This window comes from Glandiceps talaboti, chromosome 13 (genome assembly GCF_964340395.1).
Source record: "Glandiceps talaboti chromosome 13, keGlaTala1.1, whole genome shotgun sequence".
Classification (NCBI taxonomy): domain Eukaryota; kingdom Metazoa; phylum Hemichordata; class Enteropneusta; family Spengelidae; genus Glandiceps; species Glandiceps talaboti.
Window position 1 is genome coordinate 9,930,505 of NC_135561.1, and position 13,870 is coordinate 9,944,374.

At 35.7% G+C, this 13,870-nt stretch overlaps 1 protein-coding gene across 1 annotated transcript; it reads right to left on the reverse strand.

Moving 5' to 3' along the window:
- Positions 1-6,720: 6,720 nt before the first annotated feature.
- Positions 6,721-12,812, reverse strand: LOC144444748 (uncharacterized). Its single transcript, XM_078134272.1, has 5 exons — positions 12,681-12,812; positions 10,878-11,132; positions 10,287-10,378; positions 9,215-9,545; positions 6,721-8,528 (listed from the first exon to the last, which is right to left on the reverse strand). Exons 1-5 carry the CDS (start codon positions 12,688-12,690, stop codon positions 8,239-8,241), a joined length of 978 nt encoding a protein of 325 aa, XP_077990398.1. The 5' UTR covers positions 12,691-12,812; the 3' UTR covers positions 6,721-8,238.
- Positions 12,813-13,870: the final 1,058 nt, after the last annotated feature.

Below are 13,870 nucleotides of genomic sequence, written 5' to 3' on the forward strand. Positions count from 1 at the left end.
TAGCCCATTTTTCTGAATAACAAGAACAGTGTAAAGTTGAATTGATCAATTTTCCTTTATTGTGAATCAAAGAGTTACAGCGAAGGAATTGGTAAAACAACGCCTAGCTACGTAGTTTACCTAAGTACTCCAAATGTACTGCTCAGATCCCCTAGCACACATGCCTTCATCAGGCCCTTTCATCCAGCTTGTCATTGAAAAAAGTCTAACAATTGTATATTTACTATTTTGTTTACTGACATTAAAAATAGGTAATAATTCTAATTCATATTTTCGATAATGCGATTGGTCACAGAACATTCTCTTCTTATCGGATTCTAGAAACTGTCCTTAACAGCTTTGAGAAACTGATTTTCTAAAGCCTTGTATTCTGTGGTTTAAAACATGACAACATACTTATTAAGGTTCCAAATGAGTGCATCGTAATATAAAAAATTGCAACACAGATGTTACACCCTATACGACGAGATTCGCTTCATCATGAATATACTTACTTAGGTCTGGGTCTGCACCTCTGACATGATAAACAAAGTTCTTTCTTTCATACATCGATAGTAAGTTATTGTTTTCAAGCATAGGACTAATTGATCCTTTGATTACTGCACGCTCGAAAATCATGATTTCGTCATCATCATCCATTTTTTTTTCTTCCTTTACTTTTGTTATCAGGTCATAAACATTACTACCATTATCGAATTTATAGGGTTTTGCAGTGACCGTATCAACTTTGTCTAAATTCACTTGCAATCCTGGAACAAAAAAGTAATGCGATTATAATTAAATGATGCATGTATTCGTGTAGTTTAACTGGCTTGGATAGTAATACGAATTAGCTTTTGGTTAAATATATATATTTATCTTGCCCGATGGGCTATATCGCCTGAAGATCGTGCAACAATTCTTCGTTAACAACCTTCTAAAGCCTTGAAGTTATTTTGAACTTGGTACCTAGAATGTTTACCAGGAGAGTGCGTTACATGGACTGTAAAATGACTGTTCTACTTTTAGTCCGAGACTCATGTCATGCATTCTACAAGGATGGGCAGGAGGTTATTTTGCCAAAAATCCTTATTGACTATATAAGCATGAAAAAGTGAAACATTAGATCATCTTGACTACAACAAGGATATGCAATGTATGAAAGTGAAAGCAAATCCTGCCCTGTATGTTATATCGCGAAATATATTATAAATACATAGATACACTCAATGTATCATACATTTAATGGGAAGCAATTTATTGTAACAGTATCAATGGCTGCGTAGATTTGGATGATGAGTAAAAATATTTTTTTATGAAACTGAAATATTTAATCTTGAATCAGACAGGTTTTGTTGTACTATTAAGAAAAGCAGGTCACCATCCAGAAGATCTCGGCCTGTCTACACTGAAATGGCAACCTAGATAAAGATGTCATAGGTTAACGGCATCACTATAATAACATAATGATGATAATATTAATGTGAATTTATAATGCGCCTTTCCTCCTGGGAGCTCAAGGCGCTCACAATTATTACCCCTGGCACGGATCAATGGCAGCACAACGGGCCTTTATACTTCCTCAACTCTCTGGGGAGCATACAATCAATTGCAGCCTCTATAAGCGCATAGGACTGAGCATTCACATAACATCTATCCTACCAGGTTCCCAATTATACAGCTGGGTTGACTAAGGCACATTCATGGTTCAAATCTTGCCAAAGGACTTTAGCCTTTCAGAAACAAACGGCAGTGATGAGCCTCGTTGCACAACCGAAATGTTTTAGGAGGGTGTGCTAATTCCTATGCATACAGAACCCCTAACAGCACAACTTGACATGTATGTGAAATTGGGGGTTATATATGGGACGTGTCTAATACTATGCGTACGATAGCTATAGTAACAACAAAAGGTGAAAAGGGAAAGAATAAGGTGAAACATTTCGAGTTCATGTACATACAACATATTCTTACAGTTCACTTGATATTACCTAGGTGTTTTACCCATGGGACATGACGGTTAGTTTTGTATAGAGATTTCGACATTTCCGACTATTAATAACAAAGGCACCACACAACACCTCTCATAGCAGGATCATTCCCGTATAATCCCATTAAAAGTGATACGCATATCCATTATTTTACTGTAACAGTGCAGTAGAACCAGACTAGTGTGAAAGTGATGTCACTTAAACTTGATGTTTACTATCCGACTGCTAAACAACACGAATATCTGCGTCTACACCCCTGCCAACTGTAAGTGGCACCGTTGCTATTGTGCATTGTGTATTGTACATTGTGCGGGTGAAAGAGCTTGTGTTTATGTGGCTGCAAAAAAACATACCATATCTCACGAGAAAAACACCAAAATAACCAATATTACACTTTAAGTAGTACTAGCAATAATATCACTAATATGTGTACTTACTGTTGGCCATTGCTACACCAGCATTTACAGGTAAAATATTCGGTACTGTGCTTGCACTGGTGGTCCTTGTTATACCTTAGTACCAAGTGGCAGTTCGTTCTCGTTCTCAGGTCGTAATGTCTCTGCCGTCTTTATATTCTGGTTGGTAATTTCCCATCATCCACAGGGGCAGATAGAATAGCAATGTTACAGAATTACATACAGTTCAACATCCAGTTTATATATGCTCACTAGTTGATATTATTTTCCACAATATCCACCAGTTCAGCGTCCAGTTTATATATACTCACCATTTGTTTTTTCCACAATATCGATCACGTTATGAACATGTGTTTATATCAGTTCTGTATAGGTACACACGTATAGACCTTCATTGACCGTTTGACAACAATGGCAGTATATTTTAGCAGAACACTATGTTGTATGTCAATATGAATAAAGCCGAATATTGTAATTTCTTTCCTTCTAGAGGCAGCAGTGATACATCATTATGTGTAAGTAGTGTTTTGGTGTTTTCTTAAGTATGACTGGTAGGAGACAGTTGCCGCTCCGTGAGAAATTGATATTTGGGGAGACCATAACTATACTCTTCTGGACACTGTGTTTTAATTACCCCACAAACACAAGGATTCATGGGGGTTTCAAAATATAGACATTTAGGTTTTTTTCAATATCGAAATTAGATTTAGTAAAAACTGTCTCCAAGAAAACCAAACTTCCAATGCTATTTTTCCATAGTTGTTTTGCAGTCATCTTATAGCATTGCTACGGAACAACAATATGTTTGTCACTGTATGTACCGAGTGTGAACCATATTACCTTAAGCCATTTTCATACCGATAAATTATTTTTGACCGCTGTTGACATAGAGTTGTCAATAGATTTGATTACTGCAGAGTGCCTCTATTTGTGTTTACATAATTACACAATTTAGTTAGATATAGTTAGATTATTTTGGCCAGGTGCTTGAAATCGAACTGAAATTATATATTTATTATTTTCATATTATAAAATCTAGTATGGCTTGTACTTTCACTTTTCCTCCCCTGTTATTGTCATGTATGTATGTATGTATGTATGTATGTATGTATGTATGTATGTATGTATGTATGTATGTATGTATGTATGTATGTATGTATGTGTGTGTGTATGTATGTATGTATGTATGTATGTATGTATACGTATGTAGGTATATATGTATATATATATGTGTGTATGTAGTAAATAGTATCAAACTCGTAGAATAGAGTGCTCGATGCTTGGGTAAGCAGGGCTGGAATAATCAAAGTGTCCGAGTTTCACGCTCAATGCGTTCATCAGACATTGTCTGATGAACGCATTGAGCGTGAAACTCGGAGTTACAACTTAGCACCTCAAGTTCCAACCAACTCACTTTGATTATGTGTGTATGTATGTATGTATGTATGTATGTATGTATGTATGTATGTATGTATGTATGTATGTATGTATGTATGTATGCATTAACTTTGTCGTTCCGTGACAATGCTATCTATATACTCCTGTGGTTGATGGGAAATTACCGACCAGAATGTCACGACAAGGCAGAGATACCACCACCGAAGGACGACGACGAACTGCTACTCGGTATTCAGGTATCACAAGGACCAACGGAAAGTAAAAGCACAAGCTGTCCCGGATATTATATCACTGCTGATATGATAAATAGATAGATACACTAAATCAATCAAATTTTGGATTGAAAATAATTAATCATAATCATCTCTGCATAGATTTGGATAATTAATAAAATATGTTTTCATGAAACTGTAAAATATATTATTTTGAATGTAAATCAGAAAGGTCGCCTTTGTAGTATTATGAAAATCACGTCGCCATCCCTGGGATTGATGGCCATCTAAATTGAAATGGCAACCTAGATGAAGAGGTCACACCTTAACTACATCTGTATGCTAACGTTCTGTACTTAAAGCATTCATTTACGTTGTCAATGTATCTGTTTGTCGTAACGTCCAAAATCTCGGAGTTTCGATGACGACATATTATTGCAGACCTCAGACTGTCACCTGTACAGAAACAGACGACTGAATACTGTGAATGACTAACGTATAGAGAGGTTAGAGGTGGAAACTGATCTTGATGTATTGTCCGCTCCCTAGGCTGACATGGCAGCATTATACTTTTCACAAACAGGGATAACATGGCTTTTCACAGTAGCCAGGGATGTGGGACAGCTAACAAACATCGAAGGGTACTTCTATAGCTTTCTTTTTTTAAACTCAAATTAAAACAACTGGAGTAGAATAACGACATGCATAGTAATTATGTAGTTATAACAGACATAACCAATAATACTACGACGAAAGTGAAAGTATAATATGCTCTAGATTTTATGTCGCGAACAAAGCGATAGACAGAAATTCATATCTTTCATGCACTCGGTCGAAATAAGTCCAACATTCTTAAGGAAAGTGAGCGTTACAGACAAATTTAGTTACAGTTTATATCGTCATACTATCCCTCATCCATCAACAGAAACCTCACCCACCATTTATTGCACTGCCACAGTGATAACCAGTAGCTGCTTTGCTAGCTGCCATATTGTTTGTACACATTTGTAGCGTGGACAGTGACTTGACAATAATGCACAACACTTGCTTATTTTGTTCGGGTTTCACTGATGCAGTAGTAGAAACCGACCGACCAGAATGCAACGACGGCAGAGATACCATCACCTAAAGACGAGGACGAACTGCCATTCGGTATTCAGGTATTACAAGGACCAATGGAAAGTAAAAGTACAACCTGTCCTGGATTTTATATCACTACTGATATGATAAATATATAGATACATTAAATCTATCAAATATTTGATTGAAAATAATTAGTCATAAACATATCTGCATAGCTAGATTTGGACAATTAACAAAATATGTTTTTATGAAACTTTAAAATATATTATTTTGAATGTAAATCAGAAAGGTCGCCTTTGTAGTATTATGAAAATCACATCGCCATCCCTGGGATTGATGGCCATCTAAATTGAAATGGCAACCTAGATAATGAGGTCACACCTTAACTACAACTGTATCGTAACGTCCTGTACTTAAAGCATTCAATATATCTGTTTGTACTAACGTCCAAAACCCCGGAGTTTCGATGACGACATATTATTGCAGGCCTCAAACAGTCACCTGTAGAGAAACAGAATGACAACGTATAGAGAGGTCAGAGGTGGAAACTGATCTTGATGTATTGTCCGCTGCTTAGGCTGACATGGCAGGGATTATATTGTTCACAAACAGGGACAACATGGCTTTTCACAGTAGCCATGGATGTGGGACAGCTAACCAACATCGAAGGGTAGTTTTGTAGCTTTCTTTTTTTAAATCTCAAATTTAAAACAACTGGAGTAGAATAACGACATGCATAGTACTTATGTAGTTAAAACAGACATATATAACCAATAATACTACGACGAAAGTGAAAGTACAATATGCTCAAGATTTTATATCGCGAACAATGCGATAGACAGAAAATTCATTTCTTTCATGCACTCGGTCGAAATAAGTCCAACATTCTTAAGTTAGCTACAGACAAATATAGTTACTGTTTATATCGTAATTCTATCCCTCATCCATCAACAGAAACCTCACCCACCATTTATTGCACTGCCACAGTGATAACCAGTAGCTGCATTGCTAGCTGCCATATTGTTTGTACACATATGTAGCGTGTACAGTGACTAGACAATAATGCACAACACTTGCTTATTTTGTTCGGGTTTCACTGATGCAGTAGTAGAAACATCACTAATTCTACTATTTATCAGTGTTTTGTCGACAAAAGATATAATTTTGAACTTAATAAAAATGCCACCAATTCATTCGAATAAGGGTTACGTCACATTGCCAACTGGGTTGAAGTTCATCAATATCTGAATTCGTAAATGATGATGAGGTATGTTTAAATAATATTCTTAATGTTGCTTGGTACTGATAGGGGAGGGTGACTTAAGGATGGAGGAGGGGGTTACCGGAAGCAAGGTATTCCATTCTGAGTCATTTGATGTCAATTTCAAAGTAATAAGAAAAAATCAGTCTCTTCTATTAATAAAATGATGGCCATGGTAAGTCCAGTGTGAAATGGCTGATTGACAAACGGTTAAGCGACAAGTTTAAAATACAATGTGGCCCTTTTTAATTCCGATAAAATAATTCAAGAACTAGCATTCGTTCATTTTTGAGTAAAAATCCAAAATAAGCCAAATGACAATGGTATATTGAGTTAAAGTTTTTTATTTTAATAATTGTACAATGAAATTATTACTTTCATCAATTTTAGTATATGTTTTTTCCTCCTGCTGGAATAAAATTCAATAAAGAAGTCAAGTTTACTTGAGTGTATTTCGGATATACCCTGGCAATAGAATTGTATCCTTGACTGAATTCTGTCTATACTACATGTGACGTGTGGATGGTAGCAAATCAATTCTTTGAAATTACATGAAAAAACACATCAATATGTTCTGCATATAAGGCATAAATACAGTTTAGCGTTAACTGAAACCATCGAGGGAAACATGGTTTCTTTGTTGTACCTGCTTTTTGTAACAGTTTAAATCCACGGAAATGAAAATTGAAGATTAACTAAAATTATAAATGTTTTATTATTCGTGATATAAAATCTATCACTGCTACATAAATCATTAACGCATTTTCTTCTCCAAGTTATTTAGAAAAAAAGAAAGTATATGGAATATTTAGAAAGTGAAAACATTTGATTAGCCAGCGTTATTGCAGTATTGTCTAACCAAACTGGAAATTGTTCACTCAGTTCAACATGAAATTTAAAACCAATCAAACATGAAAACACAAAAGTAATTACGTGATGGCGCACCTAACTTCTTAAATAAAAGTCTCGAAGGTTTGCTAATACTGAATTCAAATAAAAACTATATCCCTTCGTTATTGAACATCACCAAGATAAATAAGAGATTGTCATGCAATATGTAAAAAAATCATGCTATACCTCACATTGGTTACCAAACATAGATTTAATTATATCATGTTGAAAAATATTTGAGTAAAGATTGTATTGAAAAAGTCTTGTTTTATTCACTTGAGTGATTTAAAAACGTATGAACTTTCTTTTCGTAAAATTTGTATGATTTGAGCTACTTTGAATTGTTCCTCAAATTTAGCATCTTTACTGATCTTATGTTTTCGACTATCAGTAAGATGGCACTGGCTCACTACTATATGGCCAAAATGACATATTACATTTGACATAGTAAATAAACACCCTATGTATAATCCCAAACGTTTGACCTGATGTTTCACATACGAAATGTGTATGCTGGTGGTAAAAACAACTTTAACCGAAGACTAACATCCACACATGAACCATATAAATTGACATCTTAAAATTGTGGGTCATTTTTGTTCCTTGGTCATGCAGCCTACACCCTTCACTTACGCGATTTTGTCAGTGTCAAAGTCTCAATGTTTTGTATCTCTAGCCGCCGTATCTGATGGCGTCAGTTAGTGTCTTCAAATGGGATCTGAATAAATGATGAGAGTGGAACTTTAGAAGAATTAGCCAATCCCCAAGGGACATATTTTGAGATAGACTTTAAAGTATTGAACTTGGGTGAGCCATTGTTATTTTGATAATCTGATTTTAGATGTGAGACAGAACCAGTCGGCAAATGGCTAAGCTAATGTACATTGAGCACTCGCAAACTAATAAAGTCACTTGTGTTACATATCTTTTGAAAATGATTTACATTTCTATCGTTGTGCATATTGTGCTAAAATATAACTTTATTCGAAAAGATAAAAAAGGGTGTTTTACATAATTTGACAGCTACTATCGCTGCTTTCTAATTCGCCCTTGTACATTTTCGCCGAGGATAAAATGGCCAACAACATTTCTCGCATGTATTGTTCTCTTTGCGGATCTTCTATGTTAGATTGGTGCATGGAATCATAGTTTGCTAAACAAAAAGTAACACATGCATCTAGGCCAACTAATCGTGCGAAATCGTCCTTTCTGCGATCCATGCCATCTGCATCCAATTGATGTTGTGCAATCAATTCGTCTGCATGTGTCATGATTAGGAAAATTGGGACACTACGACCTGTTGATAGAGGGATAAGGCAGATGATTATATTTTTATATTCAATAAATTACAACAGTTACTAAACATAATGGTTTCAAATTAAAAAGAAATAAAGCTGAGACTGATCGTATTGTAGCCGATATTTTCAATACATACATACATACATACATACATACATACATACATACATACATACATACATACATGCATACATGCATGCATGCATGCATGCATGCATACATACATACATACATACATACATACATACATACACTTACACACATACACATGCATACACACATACGTACGTACGTACGTACGTACATACATACATACATACATACATAAATGTATTTCGAAGGTTTTTATTAAGTCATCACAGGAGTTTTTCTCCTTAATTCTTGCAGGATGTGACAAAATAAGTCTGAACACAGGTTTCCAAAAAAATATTTATTTGTATTTCCTCGACGTTCTCATGTACTGAAAAGGCTAAGCTCTTTTGACAACGTCACCACTATCGAGCATTTTGTCTATATTTGTTGGAATCAAACAGGTTACCGTAGTTGGTATTATTAAAATTTAGAATGAATGCACCACTGACCTGGCAACCTAGTGACCTTACATTGATGTAAGTATTGTTTGGATATGAAGCAAAAATAAAGACCTAATGTTACATCCAGTTCGAGATGATTTCGATAACTTACCGTCTGGTCTCACGGCTGTATTAACGATGACACTATGCATGACGTCTACATCGGTGGTTGCCTTTTGTACACAGACGACTGCATGGATTCTTTCATCACGTTTAGTACGTCTGATACTGGTGCCAATACGCTTATCAGCAGGCTGGCGACCATTCAGAATATCCTGGACTCTTGTCGCCAATTGTAGTGGTCCTGCAGTTAATGATTGTCCAGGTACGTCCCACAGAGTAAAGGACAAGTGATGCTTATCAATGTGATATCTTGTATATACTCTTGTTCCTGATGCAGTTCCTCGAAATGTCGTAGCAATTGGTCCCCCGTATCCTAATGACTGTAAGTCCAAACGAAAAGAAACATTGCCCTTTATTAGTCTAACGCTTCTAAAACAAACAACTCGTTCCATATATTGGTAACCTTGTAACATTTATGACCGCATAAATAACACCATAGACATTTGAGACGTCGATGGTAGCACTTTGGCATCACAAACATATTACATTGTAATTACTGTCGTCTATGACAAAATATTCCAGGCTCTTCCCATTACAGTAAATAGGCAATACTATATATACCCCAAGATACTTAGCTTTCCCTTTTGTAAATTGGCTTTAAACTTGAGAAAAGTAACAAACACGTCAGTTGATATGTAGCAAAATGTAAAAACTACATGTTTTCCTACATCACATCTGTGAACTTGTTAGATGTTTTTGGTTGGTCACACGACTCAGTATTGGAATCGTGCGACAAAAATAGAATCCAACATGAGTTAAAGTTTACAGCGACAGCGTGCATGTTGAAATCTGGTTTCCGATAATTTCCTATTCACCACGCTTAAACCAACGTTTCCTAGTAAGCTAATATTATTCCCGTTTTCATATGACACAGCTAAAAGTGTGGTACTCTGGTATTCTGTTTACAAACTGATAAATGAACCAATTTTTTATTTCACTACAACAGTTTTCATCTCTGCGTCAACATATCACTGAGTAGCACTGAATAGGTATCGACTGAATGCTCAAAATTTTGATTGTTTTGACTGACGATTAACAATTAAGTCAAGGACATTTCTTACCTTTGCAATTGAATTGATGGCCGAGGACTTGCCATGTCCAGGAGGTCCAAAAAAGGCAATGTTCTGATTACAGCTGATTTTCTCAAGGTCGCCTAATATGTCAATATACAGATATTTACACATACAGTGTAAAGTTGAATTGATCAATTTTTAATTATTGTCATTCAAAGAGTTACAGCGAAGCAATTGGGAAAACAACACCTTGCTACATAGTTTACCTAAGTACTCCAAATGTACTGCTCAGATCCCCCAGGACCCATGCCTTCAACACGCCCTTTCAATCAGCTTGTAATTGCAAATAGTCTAACAATTGTATATTTACTATTTTGTTTACTGACATTAAAATAGGTAATAATTCTAATTCATATTTTCGATAATGCGATTGGTCACAGAACATTCTCTTCCTATCGGATTCTAGCAGCCGTACTTAACAGCTTTGAGAAACTGATTTTCTAAAGCCTTGTATTTTGTGGTTTAAAACATGAAAACATACTTATTAAGGTTTCAAATGAGTGCATCGTAAAATAAAAAAATGTAATAAAGATGTTACAACCTTTTCGACGAGAATCACTTGATTATGAATATACTTACTTAGGTCTGGGGCGACACCTCTGACATGATAAACAAAGTTCTGCCTTTGATACGTCGATAGTAAGTTATTGTTTTCAAGCATAGGACTAATTGATCCTTTGATTACTGCACGCTCGAAAATCATGATTTCGTCATCATCATCCAGGTCATTTTCTTCCTTTACTTTTGTTATTAGGTCATAAACATTACTCATATTATTGGGTTTATAGAGTTTTGCAGTGACCGTATCAACTTTGTATAAATTCAATTGCAACCCTGGAACAAAAAAAAATGCGATTATAACTAAATATATTGATGATGCATGTTATTTCATTCGTGTATATTCTCTGGCTTTGATAGTAATACGAATTAGCTATTGGCTAAATATATATATATATTTATCTTGCACGATGGGCTATAGTGACTGAAGATCGTGAAACAACTCTCCGTTAACAACCCTTCTAAAGCCTTGAAGTTATATTGAACTTGGTACCTAGAACCTGGAGAGTGTACTGTAAAATGACTGTTCTACTTTTAGTCTGAGACTCATGTCATGCATTCTACAAGGATGGGTTAGAGGTTATTTTGCCAAAAATCCTGATTGGCTATATAACCATGCAAAAGTGAAAAATTAGATCATATTTACTACAACAAGGATATGCATTGTATGAAAGTGAAAGTAAAACCTGCCCTGTATGTTATATCGCGAAAAATATTATAAATACATAGATACACTCAATGTATCATACATTTAATGGGAAGCAATTTATTGTAACAATATCAATGGCTGCGTAGATTTGGATAATGAGCAAAAATATTTTTTTATGAAACTGAAATATTTGATCTTAAATCAGACAGGATTTGTTGTACTTTTAAGGAAAACAGATCACCATCCAGAAGAATTTGGACTGTCTACACTGACATGGCAACCTAGATAAAGATGTCACAGGTTAACGGCATCACTGTAGTAACATAATGATGATAATATTAATGTGAAATCATAATGTGCCTTTCCTCGTGAGAGCTCAAGGCGCTCACACTTAGTACCCCTGGCACGGATCAATGGCAGCACAACGGCCCTTTATACTTCCTCAACTCTCGGGGGAGCATACAATCCATTGCAGCCTCTAAAAGCGCATACCAACATATATCCTACGAGGTCCCCTATTATACAGCTGGGTTGACTAAGGCATAGTCATGGTTCAAATCTTGCCCAAGGAATTTAGCCTTTCAGAAACAAACGGCAGTGACGGGCCTCGTTGCACAGCTGAAACGCTTTGTGAGGGTGTGCTACTTCCTATGCATAAGGAACCCCTATAACGACTTGACATGTATGTGAAATTGGGGGATTTATATGGGAAGTTTTCGAGTTCCTATAGAGACAACATAGTTCACTCGGTATTACCTGGATGTTTTACCCATGGGACATGACGGTTAATTTTGTATAGAGATAGCCACATTTCCGACTAATAATAACAGAGACACCACACAACACCTCATACAGCAGGATCATTTGTATAAACCCATTAAAAAGTGATACGCATATCCATTATTTTACTGTAACAGTGCAGTTGAAGCAAGCTAGTGTGAAAGTGATGTCACATAAACTTGATGTTTACTATCCGACTGCTAAACAACATGAATATCTGCGTCTAAACCCCTACCAACTGTAAGCGGCACCGCTGCTATTGTACATTGTGCAGATGAAAGAGCTTGTATTTATGTGGCTGTAAAACATACCATATCCCATGAGAAAACCACCAAAATAACCAAGATTACACTTTAGGTAGTACAAGCAATAATATCACTATAATGTGTACTTACTGTTGGCCATTGCTACACCAGCATTTACAGGTAAACTATTTGGTATTGTGCTTGCACTGGTGGTCCTTGCTATACCTAAGTACCAAGTGGCAGTTCGTCCTCGTTCTTATGTGGTGCTGTCTCTGCCATCTATATATTCTGGTTGGTAATTTCCCATCATCCACAGGGGCAGATTGAATGTCAATATTACACAATTATATACAGTTCAACATCCTGTTTATATACAATGTATGCTCACTAGTTGATCTTATTTTCCACAATATCCACCAGTCCAGTTTATATATGCTCACTATTTGATGTTTTTTTCCCACAATATCGATCACATTATGAACATTTGTTTATATCCGTAAAGGTACACACATATAGACCTTCATTGACCGTTTGACACCAATATGGCCGTACATTCTTTCCAGAATACGCTGTCGTTTGTCCATATGGATAAATCCGGATTTTGTAATTTCTTTTCTTCTAGAGGCAGCAGATTTTAAGTGACAAATCATTATGTGCAAGTAGTGTTTTGGTGTTTTCTCAAGTATGACTGGGCTGGTAGGAGAGAGTTGCAGCTCCGTGAGAAATTAATAATTGGGGATATCAGAACTATACTATACACTGTGTTTTAATTATCCCCCAACCCGTACACCCCACAATCTCTATGATTAATGGGGTTTCACAATGTAGACATTTACGGATTTTTTTTCAATATCGAAATTAGATTTAGTAAAAACTCTCTCAAAGAGAACCAAACTTTCCATGCTAATTTTCGACAGTTGTTTTGCAGGTTTTTTTATAGCATTGTTACTGAACAACAATATGTTTGTCACGGTCTGTACCAAGTGTGAATCATATGACCTGAACCCGTTTCATGGCGATAAATCATTTTTGACCGCTGTTGACATAGAGTCGTCATTAGAATTGATTACTTCACAGTGCCTCTATTTGTGTTTGCATAATTTCACAATTAATTTAGATATGGTTAAAATATTGTGACCTAGTACTTCATAGAAAACTGAACTTATATATCTATTATTTTCATATCATAAAATCTAGGACGGCTTGTACTTTCGCTTCTCCTACTATGTTATTGTAATGTATGTATGTATGTATGTATGTATGTATGTATGTATGTATGTATGTATGTATGTATGTATGTATGTATGTGTGTGTGTGTGTGTATGTATGTATGTATGTAT